Source organism: Ursus maritimus (assembly GCF_017311325.1).
Source record: "Ursus maritimus isolate PB19 chromosome X unlocalized genomic scaffold, ASM1731132v1 scaffold_X1, whole genome shotgun sequence".
In the NCBI taxonomy this organism is placed as follows: domain Eukaryota; kingdom Metazoa; phylum Chordata; class Mammalia; order Carnivora; family Ursidae; genus Ursus; species Ursus maritimus.
The window spans coordinates 97,092,670-97,112,257 of record NW_024423319.1 but is presented as its reverse complement, the minus strand read 5'-3'; the positions used below and the strand labels follow the sequence as shown (position 1 = coordinate 97,112,257).

Here is a 19,588-nt window from a genome sequence, read left to right as displayed (position 1 = left end):
GCATTAAAAACAATATTTGTTGCTTATCTGAAATTTAAATTTAACTAAGCTTCTTGTATTTTTATTTCCTAAATCTGGCAAGCCTAACCTGGATCAATTATGAAGGTTACTGTGTGTGTGTGTGTGTGTGTGTGTGTGTGTTTCTCTATGGACTGAGCAAGCTCTTGTTCCTACAATAAAACCCAGAGCCAATTTTACAATGGTTATTAGAATGGAGCACCTTCAGAACTCCAGATCAGAAAAACTCACTATTTGCAGGCAACACAACTTTATCCATGGAAGATCCTGAAGACGCCACCAAAAACTATGAGAATTAATAAATTCAGTAAAGTTGCAAGGTACAAAAACAATATATAGGAATCATTTATACACATTTACAACAAACTATCAGAAAGAGAAATTAAAAAACAACCCAATTTACAATTGCTTCAGAAAGAATCAAGTACCTAGAATAAATTTAACCTAGAAGGTAAAAGATCTGTACACTAAAAACTACTAAGATACTAATGAAAGAAACTGAAGAAGACACAAATAAATCGAAAGATATTTCATGCTCATAGATTGGAAGAACTAATATTAAAACATCTATATTGCCCAAAGCAATCTACAGATTCAATGCAATCCCTATTTAAATTCCAGTGGCATTTTTCACAGAACTAGAACAAACAATCCTAAAATTTATATAGAGCCATGAAAGACCTCAAATAGCCAAAGCAATGATAACAAGAACAAAGCTGGAGGCATGACTCTCCCTGGTTTCAAACTATATTACAAAGCTATAGTGATCAAAACAGTATGGGTTTGGCATAAAAAAGCAGAGACAACATTAATGGAATATAACAAAAATCCCAGAAATAAACCCATGCATATGTATTGAATTAATTTACAACAAAGGAGGCAAGAATATACAATGAGGAAAAGACACTCTCTTCAATAAATGGTGTTGATAAAATGTCAAAACCTCATCTAAAAGAATAAAATTGGAGTACTATCTTATACCATACACAAAAATTAACTCAAAACGGATTAAGACTTGATGTACGACCTGAAACCATAAAACTCCTACAAGAATATATAAGTGGTAAGCTCCGTGACAGCAGACTTGGTGATGTTTTTTTTCCCTTTATTTTGACTCTAAAAGCAAAGGTAATAAAGCTAAAATAAATAAGTGGGATGACATCAAAGTAAAAAGTTTCTGCACAGCAAAGGAAACCATCAACAAAGTGAAAAGACAACTTAAAGAATGGGAGAAAATATTTGTAAATCATATATTCAATAAGGGGTTAATATTCAAAATATATAAAGAACTTATACAATCCAACAACAAAAACACAATCAGATTTTAAAATAGGCAGAGGATCTGAACAGACATTTTTCCAAAGCAGACATGCAGATGGCCAACAGGCACACGAAAGATGCTCAGCATCACGCAGCATCAGGGAAATGCAAATCAGAACCATAACAAGCTATCACTTCACATTTGTTAGAATGCCCATTATCAAAAAGATACGGAATAAGAAGTGTTGGCGAGGATGTAGAGAAAAAGAGAACCCTTGTGCACTGTTGCTAGCAAAGTAAACTTGTCAACCACTATGGAAAACAGTAAGAAGGTTTCTCAAAAAAATTAAAAATAGAACTACTATATGATCCAGGAATTCCATTTCTGTGTATTTACTCAAAGAAACAAATGAACAAAACAAAGCTTATAGATGCAGAGAACTGAATGGCGCATACCAGAGGGGAGGGGCATTAGGGGGTGGGCCAAGTGGCTGAAGGGAGTCACAAAGTACAAACTTCCAGTTAGAAAACAGTAAGTCATCTGGATGTAACATACAGCACAGTGCTACAGTCAACAATATTGTAGCGCATATTTGAAAGTTGCCAGGAGAGTCAATCTTAAAAGTTCTCATCACAAGATTTAAAAAAAAAAAAGTCTAACTCTGTATAGTAACGAATGGTAACTAGGCTTATTTTGCTGATCATTTTTCAGTGTACACAAATTGCAAATCATTATGTTATATGCTTAAAACTTATACAATGTTATATGTCAATTAACATTTAAAACATGGATGCTGAAGAAAAGAAAAGAAATATTCCTGTAGAAATCCTAATCACAAAAACAACACATGCTTTCTGGCAACAAAAGAGCATAAACTGTAAATGTACAAATAAACTGAAAAAAGATGGAAATACTACAAATGATAGATTCTGTATTTTATAGAAAAGCAATGTTACAGGTGTTCATTTTAATCACGCTTGGCGTGTTCTAAGACTATGAACTGAAGGTAAAAACATGTAAAAAAAGAAAAAAACCTTGTCTTATTAAATTTGCATTGCAAGTAATCCCTACAGAGTCCCTCTTCCAAGAAACCAAAACTTTAATAAATCACATATCTAGCATTGTTCTCCTCTAGGAATACGTTAGATTTTTTTTTCAAATATGAAAAGCCAAGGTATGCCATATTTGAAAAAACAAACATTTAAAAAAATACTAGGTAAGAAAGACTTTCAAATTCTTCTTAACTGAAGCTTTAATTCTTTCCTATCTGTAAACCATGATATATGTATGTATGTATGTATGTAATACACATATGTACATGGAGGTTGTTCTCCAGTAGAAAGCAAATAGCATAAAATATACTAACCTTATGTTGTTGTACTTGGCGTTTTAGGTCTTCAATATCAGGTCCAAGGGGCTCTTTCTCCATTTTCCTTGTTCTCTCTTCTGTTTTGGTTAGCCAATCATTTAACTCTTTCAGTTGCTGATTTTGGAGATCCATTAGAACTTTATGTAAACTGAAAATTTGAAATATGTCTATTATTACCTCTATCAAAACAACTTTACTTACTATTATTAAACCTGAAAGATAAAACCGTTGACATTTATATAATTTATGGGGTGTCCACATCATTTGGCATCTATTAAACATTAAGAAATAAGGGAAGCAGAGCCTATGATCAATCACCTCTGAAGTTATTCTTTCTCCGACTTATTATAGGTTCATATGTCCCAATTTTTAGCAAGTTTCACATAGCTAACTAAATGTGAACATGCTAAGTGTAACTCATCTCTGATAACTGAACCAATAGCATATCCAGGCAATCGTTCATTTCTATCTCCATTACTTTAATATGTGTGGTGAATAAAGATGGCCACAAATTCTTTGCCACTCTTCCCAAGAGTCTATTCCCCATCCTCATGAATATGGACCAGCTTTCCGATTTGTCTTGACCAGAATATGGCAGAAATGACACTCTAAGAGTCCCAAGTATAAATGCTGTAAGAGAACAAGGAAGCATTTATATTCTCTCTCAGAACCTAGCTGCCACACTGTAAGAAGACCAGGCTATACTATGGAACAATGAGAGACCATGTTGAGAGTGACTCTAGAGGATAAAATGCTATCTCAAAAGTTGAGCTTCCTGCTGAATGCAGCTCAAAGAGTGACCTCAGTCATATTACAATTGTAGAACAACAACCTAGATGAGCCCTCCCCATATTTCTGATCTACAGAATCAAGATGTAATTATAAATTATTGTGTTAAGCCATGAAATTCTGGAGTCATTCATTATACAGAAACAGATAAGTGAAAGAGATGTATTGTTTACAAAGATGTAAACAACAGTGGGCTGGGTAATGAATTTAAAGCCTGGCTATATGCCCTAAAACCAACTTCTTAAACCTTCTCAATTAGATTTCCAGCATCAGGGACATGGGACAATATCTTGCCTATCAATCACACAACTTCATTTTCAAGATGACAATTAAACTTAAGGTTATTTCATCCATTCAACAAAAATTTGAGTCTCAAATGAGAAGTGTTAATACCTATTTTGAGGTAAATATTCTTTAGGAAGATATGTTGGAAGCATTTTTGGAAATCATAGTGTAATGAACACTGATAAGGAATACATAATTTTAATTAGGAATTTACTATTCTGATTTATAAAATTTTCACCAGCAATTTCCATTAGTCAGCACATTTAAATACACAGAATACACACATAATTGAGTGTTTAATATAATCTGGACTACACCATTTACTGGCCTTTTACCTTTCACAGACACACGTTCCCTGAGGCACCCTGCATTCAAACACCTATGGGAATGAGGTTTAATTTATCAAACAAAAAAAGCAGACATCTTTTTATGGGAAGGAACACTGATGAAGAAGCATCCATTTAAGTGAAAGCAAAAACTCGAAGTTGCTCGTTTAAGCCTCTCAGACAAAGAATACCATCCTCTCATTGCAAGGTGCATAAATCATTCACTGTATTGGTTCAATCTACCCCTTGAGAACTGACCTGATGATAGTATTTCAGGAGAATTCGCTACAGTATCATTCTTTTTTTGTTTGTTTTTCCTGTCCAGTTTGTCACTACATTAAGCTATAAATCTCACCTTTCAAAAACTTTAGAAAAGAATCCCACATTGTTATTTATACTTAGAAGAAATGTTTCAACTATAACACACATGTGTTAGAGTCTATAAGGAATTTCATTTTAAGATATTATTTACTTGCTATTTTTACTTTTAGACAGACATTTCATTCAACAAATATTCACTGACTTTCATGCCTCTGCTGGAAACTCCTATTGATTAGGATGTCCATGTGGGGAACCTCTGTGAAGAGCTTAATTTTGTGTGACTTTCCTTTGGACTTTGAGAACAATTATTTTTAATATAATGTTCAAAAATGTTTTTGCTTTTCCAGTGTTACTTTAGATACTCTAATCACTCAGTCATTTCTGGTCAGTACTTACGGCTTTCTGTGTAGGTGTTATACCAAAGGAGTTAACAGGTAGTAAAAGGTGCTGTGTTTCCTTCGCTCACTAAGGCCTGCAAAGAGACCGCATCGATATACTCAGGTGAATTACAGGCCAGAGCTACTCAGAGTGAGCAGCAGGGGCATGACCAGTGGCTCACGGCAATACCTGAGCAGCAGAAGAAGCAACCATGAGGAGGCACTGCTATCGGAAGGTCTGTTTAGAAGCCTGTACAATACAAACGCCCCTTTTCTAAGGGTGGCAGAAAAAGGGGAAACTTTAGAAAGCTGGGGGTGAAAACTAACCCTTGGGTTAAAATATCATTTAAAATTCATTTGTAACTATTTTGCCTAACATGCATTCAATACTTTTTGTGTGTTAATCTTGTTAGGAAGCATAAAATGCACTATTTCAGTGGATCCTAAATGATGATATGTGATCCACTTGTGGTTCGTGGAATGATTTTCATGGCACAGGGAAAAATTTATGAAATTATTTTAATATGTTTGGCATACATCTATATGGCCAAGCAATATGTATACGTGTATGTCTGAATACATACATACATATATATAGTGAGTCTATATATGATCTTCATGCATATATAAAATCATACAGCGTAGGATGAGGCTAAGTAAAGATAATTATTTTCAGGAAAAGTATTAAATATGTAATGATAAAAATGCAGATATGGAAAGAATTGTGAAGATGGAACTTGTGTTTGAAAAACAGAATAATTACATTTGGTCTTCATTATCACCTACTAAGGTAGATAATACCACTGTTATTTTATTTCTGAGGACAATGGATTTGGGGAAGGTTAAAGAATTTGCCCAAGGTGTCCCAGTGACAAGTTAAGACAGTATCTAAATGCTAAACTGTCGGTCACCCAAATCCATGCTCTTTACTTTGATTTATCTTCCTTCCTTATGGATCAGATGCTGTGCTAGGTTGAGTCATATGAAGTTGCTGATATATGAGTTTTCAGTCCATGAAAACGACAATTTCATATTGTTCAATTTAAAATATTATTGAGGGGCACCTGCATGGCTCAGTTGGTTAAGCATCTCCCTCCAGCTCAGGTCATGATCCCAGGGTCCTGGGATTGAGCCCCGCATCAGTCTCCCTGCTGAGCAGAAGTCTGCTTCTCCCTCTCACTCTCCCTCTGTGCTCTCTCTCTCAAATTAATAAATAAAATCTTTAAAATAAAATAATTTTTCATAAGAAAGTAAAAAATTCTACATTTCCAACCAGCTTTCTAAAGATGCAAATAAATTAGGGAAAATTGTCAAGTTCATAAAATAAAAATCTATCACCCATAGGCAAAAAAAAAAAGAGTTTGCATTTTTCTTCATTTCATTTTATGGTTTTCAAGTGGTCATTTAGAAAGGGCTGTAAAAGCAAAAGGAAAATGAATCATAAATACATGACTGCCAACAGAAGGAAGAGGACAGTGGAACTAGAATAAACTAGTGCTAGACAAGAGACAGTTCTGACAAAATCCAGAGGCAGAAGCATGTCAGGATATGACACTGGGAACTTCTGCGGCCAACTTCCAATTGTAAAATTGGCTGAAGACATACAGAGGCTAGCAAAACCAATAAATTGAAAGGACCTAGAGGGTATAAATGCTAAGTGAAATAAGCCAGTCACAGAAAGACAAATATCACATGATTTCACTCATATGTTGACTTAAGACACAAAACAAACGAACAAAGGAAAAAAAGGAGACAAACAAAAAATAGACTCTTAAATACAGAAATCAAATCTGGTGGCTGCCAGAGGGGTGGTGGGTGAGGGGATTGGTGAAATAGATGAAGGCGAGTAAGAGTACACTTTAGCCTGATGAGCACTGAAAAATGTAGAGAATTGTTGAATCATTTTATTTTATACCTGAAACTCATATAACACTGTATGTTCATTACATTCCAATAAAAAATGAAAGAACCTGGGATTTTGATGGCACAAGAGAGTCGTATACTTAACCTCTAGCTATCCCACCCGTGGATTTACTGTAATATAAGATAATGACATCCTTACAGTTTTAACCAGTGCTTCCCAAACTTTAATGTGCATACAAATCACGTGGGGAATATGTCCTACATTCTAAGTCTGGGGAGGAGCCTGAGGTTCTTCATTTCTAACAAATGCCCAGGACATGCCAATGCTGCTGGTCCATGGACCACACTTTAAGAAGCGATGGTATAAGCCACTTGCATTTGGGTTGTTAGCTGAAGTATTCTTAGGGAATACCACTTTCCAAATAATTTTACTGATGATTTCCCTCTCACCCCATACCCTGCTGTGGAAACATGTCTTTATGAACATGAAGGAAATCATTGCAAACATAGAGTCTGCTTTACAGAGATTCTGTTGGACTGTAGCAAGGCATTTATCCTCTAACCAACACTGCCCAACAGATCTTTACAATGATGTAAATGTTGTATGTCTGCGTTATCCAATACGATAGCTACTATGTGTGGCTACTGTGCACTCGAAATATGGGTAGTGTAAATGAGAAACTGAATTTTTACCCATATGTAATTATAATAACTTAAATTTACAACTAAATAACTACATGCAGCGAGTGGCTGCCATATTGGACAGCACCGGTCTAAACCAACAGACAACTAGTTTGACAATAGCAAGGATTCCTTACTTGGCAGTCTTTATCCATAATATTTTATTATGTCACACAATATTTATAAGGAAGGATATCCTGAGTTAAAGAATTTAGCAATAAATAGGAATAGCATTTGCTGAAATTTTGGTTTTCTACACAAATTTATAAATGTCAAAATGGTACGTTTTCATTAATTTCACCCTATATTTGTTAGTCTAAATAGTGTTTCTTGGGCTTTATGGAAATATATTACAAAATGTATAAAAATACTAGCAAAAGCATAATCATATGCTAGATGTTATACTAATAAATATGTAAAAGTATAGACTCAAAAATCCTAGGGACTTATAATGAAAAATTACTAAGATCAGTTTTCAGGCCCCATTTCCTAGACTTCGTAATTACTTGCTTATATGCAATTCTCAAATAAGAAATACAACTAAAGAGGTAAAATATTAATGTGAATTTATAGATTACAAAAGAATCCCCAGTGACGTTCCATTAGCATGTTATACATGCAAAATACAATCACATGATTTAAGTTGTCAACAAACCCTGTATAGTTTATTTAAGGGAGAGCTACCGGTATGAATTAGCAAAACTGAATTTTTAATGCACTCTTTATTTTCAAATGCATGCCATTCAGTAACTAAAATCACACTGATAAAAACCAAAATTAATTTATTTACTTATTCATACTGTTGGCCTGAAAATCTCAGCAAAATGGTTGTAGCAGCTAGATTACATAGCTTTGATTTTAGCTCAAGAATTGTTTATGTACAACTAGATGTTCTGGGAGTGCTGGTAAATACTTAAATATGTAGTTATTTTAACCCCCTTGTATGGGTTTTTGGTTTTTTTACTCTATTATGAAAGTGATCAATGAAGGTGACGTTTACACATTCAGGTTTTTATGAAAACTATCACAGGAAAGTGAATTAGTGGATTTTATATCCAGCCAGGTGATTCCAATGAACACCCAGGGGTGAAAATGATTGGGTCAATTTTCAGGACTCTGGCGTAATTTTTACTTCAGCCCTTGGGTGTTCATAAGTGGCAAATGTTTGGGCAGCTGAGCCCAGGCAGCATGACTCTATAAGGATTAACATGAACCAGAGGCAAGGAGATGACATGGAGACAGGTTTAGGATACATGAAATGTCTTCACTGAATTATTTATAAATGATAATACTATATAAGTAGTAAATTGTCTACTAAAATAGTAGTTTTAACCTTGCACAATTTGGTACATTTAAATATAATTTTATGTATGAATAACAAATTATATTTATCATGTACCAGACAATAGAGGTATTACTATAATTAATCCTAACAATGCAGGAAATGATCTTAGCCCTAATTTGCAGATGGGGAAACAAAGGTATACATGGGTCAAGGGGCAAGCAAGGGAAGGTGCGAAAGCAGGAATCAGTTAGTTTGGCCCTGGGGCCTACTTCACCATCATGCTATACTGACTGTATGAATGTGATTTTTTTAGAGATGATTTTTGTATCCACTCCTCATTTCTTTTTATATCAGTGATTATCGGGACATAAAAATAGAAGGAAAAAAAAGGTCATTTAGTGGGATCTTATAGAGATTGTCATTAAGGATAATTTTGTTCTTTCTTCTCACCAAAATAAAAAGTCCAGTTGTTACTATTGAGATGAATGCTCTTAGCATAAGGTTTACACTAATGCCAGAAACCACAATACGCTGAGACCCAGTTTCCCTCAAACATATGGGGACGAGGTAAAACAAATGACCAGATACTTTAAATATTTATAATGTTTCACTAAATGTAGGAATCAGAAAACATGATATATTCTAGACAAGCAAAACAAACAAAACCCACATTGTTTTAAAATTGTAAAGCAACACTGATTTTTTTTAAAGCAAAGTTTCGGTAATGCATATACAAACATATGTAAAGGCTTTTGTTTTATGGCAGTAACGAATGGGCCATATGAAGCACATTAGTAGTTTTCAACTCTCAAGGTTTGGGACATTTATCAAAGCTCAATGAATGCCTCGTGAAATATAAGGTTTAAAACTGAGAATCCAATAAAAACAATGACCCCAAATGTGTACAACTTTCACCATCATTGCTACTTCTCTCCTACCACCTTTAACCACCCCTACCTCCACCACCACCGTCTGCCAGTTCCCATTCTAAATTTCTGGAAGTGTACCATCTGCGTCCATGCATATGGTTCCTCCCTCCTTGCCCCCCTGCACCTCTTTGCCTCAATCAATGCACCCTCTTTCTGCCAAGTCCTAATCATACCTTAAAAAATCCAGCTACAAATCCTGACAGTGGACAATTGCCTTCTGTCTACTACCAGTATATTACTACAAGTAGAGCAGTTTCCACTGCAGAATGAAATGAGGCAAAGTCTAAGTGAATCATATAGAGGTTTTGCCCCCCCCCCCAAAAAATGAATGTGTCCATCCTCTTCTCTACAGCACCACCACTCCGACCAATTGGTACGCTGACATCAGTCTTGGGCCAGAAGAGAAAGCAAAGAGAACAGGACATGCACATTTTTCTAAAGTTCCCACTAATTCTCAAAGCTACCATTTTAATACACTCTGCAACCTGATCTTGGAGACCACAGTTTTTAGTCTACGACCTCACAATAAATATTTCTGAAAGAATTCACCTGCCAAGTTCCCCTTCCAACAACCAGAAATAAAAATAAATTTTCAACTCTCCCTCAAAATTAAACGCATATTCATATTTATTTGTTCACTGAATGGAATGTGAGAAATAGTGCTCTGTTTAAAAAGGATTCTGTGCAACAAAAATGCACCATTGTTTTCAAAATACTGACCTATTTTATTCCTCCATCCATATAACTCAACAGCAATTTAATTATTGATATTCTTCAACTATCCAGAGCAAGATTAAAGTTCAAAATGCAAACAAATTCATTTGCATTGTGAAAGTATAAATTCAAAAGAATCACAGTAACATAATAAAGAAGCTGCATGGCTGGATGCAAAAGATTTTTGTGGCAAATGCATTATGGCAACCCTCAATTCAATCTTCCTGATTAAATACTCACAAAGTGGATGAAGAAACGCAGATGTCATCACAAACCAAGGACTACTATTAAATACAATGATTGGAAGATTGTTTAAATTATTCCCAGTAAGAATGGGGAATGTTGACACTCAGAGATCACATTCATTTATATGGCAAGAGAAGCCAACTCTCAAATTCAAAAATTATGTCACTATATAACCTCTGGCACAGAGCCCGGCGTATACTAGACACATGATAAATATTTCTTGAATGAACAAGAGGTATCATTTAATTTTCCATCAAACATAAGACATAATACAAAAACAGGAACACTTTCCCAATCAGAAATATCAGAATTAAAATGATAAAAATGCCAATTTCCATAAAATCTGTTCCTGTTGAAAAGTCTATTAATTTAATTTGAACCATTTTTTGGTCCTAAATCACAATGATGTCATTCTGCTTTTTGTCAACTCCAGCACACTGTTTCTCAAACATGGCCAGTGTGCTCCTACCTCTGGACCTTTCCATTTGTTTGCCTTTGACCCAGCTATCTGCATGGCTTGTTCCCTCCCTTCATTTAGGGCTCTCCTTAAACATTACCTCACCAGAAGAGGCCTTCCCTAACTGATTACCTCCTTACAATCACACACACAACGTTTCCTTCTCCAAATCCACCCCCTGCCTCTTTTCCTTTTGTCATTTATCACCATCTGGTATGTTATACATATTTTGTAACTGTGTCCTCCCACTAAGAATGCAAGCTTCATAAGAGAGGGAGTTAGTCTGCTTTGTTCACTGATATTTCCCCAGTATCTAAAACATGCTGGGAATATAGTAGATAAGAATTGTTAGTGAGAGAGATGAATGAATGATTAAACTTAATTTTCTAATTATCATTGTTTATCTTTGTGTAAAAGCATCGTTCCAAAAAATCTTACTCTCTAGTCTTTCTTCTATCAATTCTAGAGATCAGGCTTTCCTATTTATAATTTAAACTGTAAGAGTCATAAACTTTTCATTATTTGAACAAGGACTCTCCACATTTTAACTGCACATTATTTACAGAAAGAATTGTGACGGCCAGTCATATCCACTTGAACACGACCGAATTACTGTATGTTAATTATTGCTGCTAAGGATAGTAAGTAATTGTCAGTACTCTCACATTGTCTCTATTGTATAGTCTTTCACAAGAATCTTGCAATTCCATTAGTCACCCCTACGAGATAATATCAACATTTGAGGATTAAATAAGACATCACCTACCACCATTTTTGGAGCTTCTAAGGAAGTAGTTAAAACATTTGGCCCCTCAGTAAATAGGAAAAGAGGAAAAAGAAACATTAAAAGTAGTGGTCTACAAAAAAAAAAAAGTATGGATTTATATTATTTCGTAATTGTTTCAAGTAGATCAGTGCTGCTCAAACTTTAATGGGCTTAGGAATCACTCGCGATCTTGCTAAATTGCAGATTCTGATTATGTAGATCAGAGGGAGGATGGAAATTCTGCATTTTAATAAGTTCTCAGGTAATGCTGGTCCTGTTGGCCCTTGAACCACCTTGATCTCTAAGAAATGCTCATTTTAATATTATTAGAAGAATTTAAAAATGAATTAACAAAACAGTGATATAAAATCACATGTACGAGTTTGAGATTATGCATTAACAAAATAGTCATTGCAACAAATTCATTTGTTGGAATGGAAGTACCTGAAAAAAATAATTCATTTGTTCATCCATTCATATATGAATATACAATATGTTAGCTACTTCGCTTGGGAGAAAACCCACGATTTGTTCAGCATCTCCTTTGCTCTATTCATCACTCATGTATGTCATCTCAAGACTGGAACAGACATGTGGGGAAAAAAGATGAACCAGATTTTTGAGACATATTTTTCTCTCCAGCCAAAGTGTGGATGGTGATTCGCAATGATTTGCCATGTTATGGCTAGTGTTGTTACCCAGATACTACTCATATCTCTCCTCCTGCTGATGGAAACCAAAACAGAACTTCACGTGGCCTCCTTACTGACTCGCTTTCATTTTCTTCCCCCACCATCACAAAGACTTTACTTTCCCCCTGCATGTCCTAACCACAATTATCAGAGAAGTTGATGGAACTTGCTATGCTTATCTTTATGAGTCCTTGTAGAAATGTCAGTAAATCTCTTTTTCTCTCTGCAGGTTGCATTTTTCAATCAAATTAATGAGTTTATTCATAGAGAAGAAGATTTTCTGTTGTCCCTGTGCCAGTTGCCTTCTTGCACTTCCACAGTAGGAAGTCTGTCCTTCTCTTCTCGCTCCCTCACCTCCCACCACCCGGAGGGTATTCTGTAGCATAAAATGCATCAAAACAAAAATCATTTCACCTCCTCTCCCTAAGGTTTCCAACTCGAGTAGGTCAACAGACAGTGTCCTGTTCTGGTTATTTTAATTGTGCAATAAGTGGCACTTAGTTCTTTCATTCCAATTGCATAAATATTGTTAAAGATTTTTTATTATTATGTTCAATTAGCCAACATATAGTACATCATTAGTTTCTGATGTAGTGTTCAACGATTCATTAGTTGCGTAGATTTTTAATGGACCAATAGCAGCATGTCGTTGTCAAAGTAGTGTGTGGCTAGAGATATCTTCACAAAGTTTACCATATTAGCTTCATCATTAATTCATATCTATGAAGGTATCAGAATTATAGTAGAAAGAAATAGGAAAAGAATCAAATGGAAATGGAGTAAAAAGAGGAAGAAAGGGAGAAGCATCTGTGTCTTTGATTTTTTTACTGACATTTTTTTTTTATTTTAGCTAGTTCACAGTGCAATACTAGTTTCAGGAGTAGAATTTAGTGATTCATCACTGACATACAACACCCAGAGCTCATCACAAGTGCCCTCCTAAATACCTGTCACCCATCTAGCCCATCGCCCACCTCCGGCCATCAACCCTCAGTTTGTTCTCTACCATTAAGAGTCTCTTATGATTTATTTCCTTCTCTCCCTCCTCACCCCTTCTCATATGTTCATCTGTTTTCTTTCTTAAATTCCATATATGAGTGAGATCATATGATATCTGTCTTTCTCTGAGTGACTTATCTCATTTAGCATAATACACTCTAGTTTCATCCACATAACTGCAAATAGAAGATTTCATTCTTTTGCTGGCTGAATAATATTCCATTGTGTGTGTGTGTGTGTATCACATCTTCTTTATCCATTCATACTGACATTTCTTTATAAAGCATATTTCTAAGTGTTTCAATTGTAAAATTTCAACGTCAAATGTAATTTCAATCACCCTGAACATGTTCTCTCACACCCAGGGAAAACACCCACAATCATATCCTTTGGGAAAAAAATGAATGAAGCAATTAGAACAAGGTGGAGAAAAAGAGTGAAAAATACATATGAGGCAAAGTATTAACCACAATGGTAGAGTTAAATAGCACATGGCTAGGCATCTTATTTACAACGGTGATCATTCTTTGCATTTTGTAATTATTTTGCATTCACAATCTACTTTTTCATACCCTATCTCAGCCACTATCTTTTTGAGGTGTGCCAGGTACACAGCAGAAGTGCTGCTGTTTCATCAATCAGTAACTAAGAATTATGGAGGGCAAGTATGCAATCCAGTTCACATAAATAGGTGTATAAGAAAGTGAGACCTTATCCCTTAGGCAAATTAGAGTAAGGTGGAAATAGGAGCATTGTGTTACCTCTATATATTTTTTTTAATTTCTTGTTTTGTTTAATAATTGTTAATGGTTTGCAGGATAAATAGTATTTCCCAGATGCAACCTGAGTATAGCTAACATCTATATGCATGAGGCAAGGGTATCTATTTCCAAAATAAAAAGGATCCTGACTGTTAAAAATGCAAAAAAGGAACCGAAATAAATAGAGCAGGAATAGTTTATAAAGTAACTGTTGGGCTAAGATAAAAGAATATATTCCAGTACTAAAGACCTGGCATCTCTTATCTGGGTTATTGCACTAACCTTATAACCGTCCTCTCTCCTTCCAGTGTCATTACTGATACTTCCTTTACCTATCTCTCCCCTACTTAAAACATTCTGGTGGTGGGGCACCTGGGTGGCACAGTCGGTTAAGTATCCAACTCTTGGTTTCAGCTCAGGTCATGATCTCATGGTGATGGGATCGAGCCCCATGTTGGGCTCTGCACTCAATACAGAGTCTGCTTGGGATTTTTTCTCCCTCTCCCTCTGCTGCTCCCATACATGTATGCTCGCTCGCTCTCTCAATCAATAAATCTTTAAAAATGAGGTACTGTACGGTGACTAACATAACATAATAAAATAAATAAATAAACAAACAAACTACTAATCCCTTAAAAAAATAAATATTCTGGTGGCTTTTTCTTGCATTTATGCTAGAACTCAAGCCTTATCTCTTACCCTGACTGACACAGAAATACAAGAGATGACCCTTACCTTTCTTTTAACCCCATCTCATACCTTCCCTCCTGCAACTCCCCAATCATCCTGACCTTTCGCTTCCTCTAACAAGCCAGTTGTTCCTCTTTTAGAGCCTTTGCACTGGCTGTTCCCTCTGCCTGAAATGTTACTCTCCTCATCTATAAATGGCCATTCCTTCTTGTCATTCAAATTCAAGTTAAATGGTAACACCCCAGAAATAATATTCTTGGATCACAAAGGCTAAGTATCAGATAGAAGTAAGTTTTCTAAAGAAATTAAAAGGTACTGTGACACAGAAATTCTTCTCTTTCTTCTTCTTGTGTTATTTTCTTAATTGCCTCTCTAGGGCTTCAGGAGATCTGCGACTTAACCTCTTATGACCAAATACTGTATCTCCAGTGCCTGGAAATGTATCTAATATCTTGAGGCACTCCATTAATGTTTGTTAATACTTGCATGTGTTTGTGGGTGTGCATAGAGTTTTGCGTATATACAAATACATATATTTAATATATATCAATGAATATATATCAAATATGATTTTATTATTACTGGCAGATATGCTGGTAGATAATAAACATAATTGTCAAGTGTAAATATTCACAGATTTTAGTTATAAGCTTATTGTATTCCCCACTAGTTTTTTTTTACATTTGCTATAAGATCACAACTTAAGAATTCTAGCATAGAGGGACACCTGGGTGGCTCAGTCGGTTAAGCTGCTGCCTTCAGCTCAGGTCATGATCCTAAAGTCCTAGGACTGAGTCCCGCATCAGGCTCATTGCTCAGCAGGGAGGCTATTTCTCCCTCTGCCTGCTCTGCCTGCCACTCCCCCTGCTTGTGCTCACTCTCTCTCTGATATATATATATATATATATATATATATAAAACAAGAAGAATTCTAGCATGGCTTCAATTATATCTCATATGCCTAGACAAACCTTAATTATCATTCCTCTCATCACTAAAGCTAGGCTTAGGCAGAGATGATGGCTTCTGATGGGGTCTACCCACACTCTGTCTTTGCAAAGGAGAGAGATGAAAAATGTAGACTGATCCATTTTTGTTTACCAGCAATTTACCATGCCTTCCTAAATAGCTTTGGAAACAAAAGGTGATACTCCATACAAAGCTAGTCATCAATATGGTCATGATAATAGAAAGTGAACAGGTAGCAATTTATAAAAGCATGAAATTATTCTTTTTTTAAAATACTGACAACATTCTATTTTCATAATTAGCTCTTTGGTTCCTCCAAAAAAATCTATTAAGAGTCAAGTCCAGCATGGTTTGCCTAATGGCTTATCTCATTTAGAATTTAATAGGTTTTATGCATGAACACACACAAAGTTAGTGAAAGTGGTATGGAAGACTTACTTTTGCAAACTCACAAAAGATTTCTGAATTTGTTTTGTGAAACAATAGTTCATGTATGGGTATTTCAACAAATTGTCCAGAAAAGACTATGTGCAACAAGTGGTTCCCTATTAGTGTCTCATTTTCAAAACTCTAAGTTTTAGCAAAAACTATGCCAATGAAGAGGACACCCTTGCCTTCCAAATAATCATTCAAAAGCTTAAACACAAACCAAAGCGTATAAAACCAAAGTGCCCAAATCTTCCCTCAAGACAAACTGGTTTCTGACGTCAAGCTTAGCTAAGGGCTGATGTTGCCATTTTAGCTTTTCCATCCTCCAGCGGGAAGGGGGTGAGGAAATTACACACATACACACATGTATGTATGTGTATGTGTGCAAATATGGATGTGTGCACTATCGTCCATGTATGTGTATCTATGCAGTCATATATCATCAAATGGTAGATATCCCTTTAAGATGGGTTTTTTTTATTAAACTTTTTTAAAAACAGACTAAAAATTGGGGATTTTAATTTTAGGTTGCACTCACCTTTTCTTGCCTCAAACTGCAATTCATTACTTGACTGATACGAATACTTGATACCATATTATCAGTTTTATTTAAAAAAGGGATTGAGGAACACCGGGGGTAACTAGCCTCCAGAAGACAATGGGAAAAGAGAAGGTAGGAAGGAGATGACAGTGGTTCCACTGTGGGATTTTAAAGACAAGCAAATTTTGTCTGAGGTTGCTTTAAGTTGCACAGATCAGTGAAAATAGGAGTTGTAACCTGAAGAAGGTTGGGATATAACCACAAGTATGATGATGATAAATGGGTGGAATAAATCAGTTGACCCTTGGGCATGGGTATGGGGCTGACTCGAGCGTTATAATATGGCTGGTCTAACTCTCACTTCCAGAGTTCACTGCCATCATCAAAATAATCACAACAGGGGAAAATGTCAGGCTGTGTAGCCTAGTCTCTCCTGGTTTGGAATACCAATATTTGTGAAAATTCTATCCTATATATGCCTTATTTATTCTTTCAAAAGACGTGAGTTTAAAAATGTATTTTCCCCCTCCCTATTGTCACACTATAATTTAGTACTGAAATAGCAATCTTCCCAGCATATCTAATGAGTTTCTTTGGTCCTATTTTAAAGCTTTTAATCTTCATAAATAATAGCTAAGTAAACTTAAGGCGCTTGGACAATTTCTTTAGCTTAATGTATTCAAATCCACAGTTGGCACTTCATTTCTTTTCATTTAAAAATAAATCTATCTTGTCTCGATAGGCTCTACATGAATACACACACCTAACAATATAAATCAAAGCAACACATCCAGAATGATGAGATCTACTTTTTACCTTTAGAAGAAATATACCATTTTCAGAAATGTCTCAAAAATTCTTTTTTGATAAAGTCAATATATATTCTTAAAATAATTCACAACCATACAGTAGTTGCATAAGGATTTCCGAACGGATGAGAAACATTTTTTCAAGAGGATTTCCATAAACACATGAGAAACTATTTAATATTTTGAGAGCTTTTCCTTCAGAACAGAAGTTTCCTATCAACTGTACCTAATAGGTGATTTTATGCGCATGGCTTCCCGTTTATACTTCCATGCCTTCCAGAGTCACATTTTAATTTTCAGAGAAAACTGAGAAAATGTTAACTATGACACCAATTTTGGCAACTTTCAAAGCACAGTTCTGTAGATAATGGTCCTTCTATCCAACATCTCCACATTAATTACAAAAGTGAAAAACAAAATGAAACAGACATGCAAATCCAACCAAAACATCCCCTAAATAAAGAGCTATATACCTTGGAAACCAACTGAGAATCCCAACTGAAACAAGAAACTGCATCTAAATAATAGTAAGATTCCAAAACTTGCTATTTTTAGGAATTAAAAACAAAGACTTACTTGCTTTGTTTTTCCATGCTAGCTACCCTGAGGCATTCCCATCTTGAATTTAGGAGATTCATTTGTTCTTGTACTTCACTTTCTTCATCTTCTGATAATTTCCCCGTTCCAATCAGTTGACTTCCCAGTTGTAGAACATTACCGACCCGTCCCTGATGGGACGTCAAATCCATCATGAACCCCTGACAGGGAAAGATGGTGACAAAAGTTGATACTTCAGGTAAATCCTTATGATTTTGAATTTTATTTTTTCACGATTTTAAATTTGTAGCCCATTTAAATTATATTCCCAGTAAAAGGATTTCATTTTTTATTTAAGGAAACCCAATACTGTTTCTAATATGAATCAAGGGCAATTATTAGCTTAGGTCACCTTCTGCAGACGCAGATCCTGAGACAGGAATTTGTGTGCAAGTGACTTACTAAGTCAAAGCTCCTGGGGAGATCCGCAAAGGAGCCAAAGTAGAAGAAAACAGGACGAGAAAGGGGCAGAAAGCAAGTGAGCATGTCATTTCAGGAAAAGTCTCCCACCATGGGTAGTGTGGCCTGATATCACACGCGTACTCTGGAGTGTAAGTTATATCTCAGCACTGCCTCGACCCAAGAAAAGTGAGCTAGGTTCTCATATCCCTGGCATGAGTCACTGGCAAAAATCAGATCTCAGCCACTTCAACTGTAATTCTTGAAGGCAGAACTTCAAATGCTGGCTGGTAGAATTCCATGCCCATAAACATTTATTTGTTTCCTTCTCAAAATAAAAACTAAATTACCAGAACACAAGGATCTTATAGAGTAATTGAGATAACAAGAGAGACTTGCCATCATGACAAGTCATGGGCTTCATTTCATAAATCAACGTTTTGCTTTACCTCATGAGTATGAAATTGTTCTTTCACTTCTTCTACATCATTAGAAATCTCTCCTTGGGCTTGCAATGTGTCCTCAGCTGAAAGAAGCCATGAGAGTACTTCCTCCAAAGCTGTTTGGTAACTGTCCAGATTTACTTCAGTCTCCATTAATGAACGGCCAAATGACTTGTCTTCAGGAGCTTCCAAACGCTGAACAATAAAATAAATTGGGTGTTATACAATTAGTATCTCTGCAGACTGTTCCAGTACATTACATGATAAATCGAATGAAATATTTAAAATGCTAGAAATGTCCACTTGCATTATCAGAGACATGAAGAGCAGACACATACAAGAGCAAGTCTGCATTTTAACATCTCACAAATATACACACAAATTCTCAAATGGCAGTTGAAATCCACTTCAAATTAATATTTTATTAAAGCTTCCCTGGATTACTATAAGGAGTGAATTAATACATCATTTCTTCATGTTGTATTTTAAGCGCTACTAAGTTTCATCCATAGGTAACTTTTTTCATTTCATATTTTCATTCCTTTACATATATAAATATATATATATATATA

General features: G+C 35.4%; 1 protein-coding gene across 1 annotated transcript in view; it reads right to left on the bottom strand.

Moving 5' to 3' along the window:
* Window positions 1-19,588, bottom strand: part of DMD (dystrophin) — a 1,667,815-nt gene that overhangs the window by 1,458,206 nt on the left and 190,021 nt on the right. The window contains exons 8-10 of the mRNA XM_040633145.1: window positions 19,023-19,211; window positions 18,154-18,335; window positions 2,646-2,796 (exon numbers count right to left, since the gene is read on the bottom strand). Of these exons, the coding sequence (XP_040489079.1) occupies window positions 2,646-2,796; window positions 18,154-18,335; window positions 19,023-19,211 (522 nt within the window). The remainder of the gene's footprint in view (window positions 1-2,645; window positions 2,797-18,153; window positions 18,336-19,022; window positions 19,212-19,588) is intronic.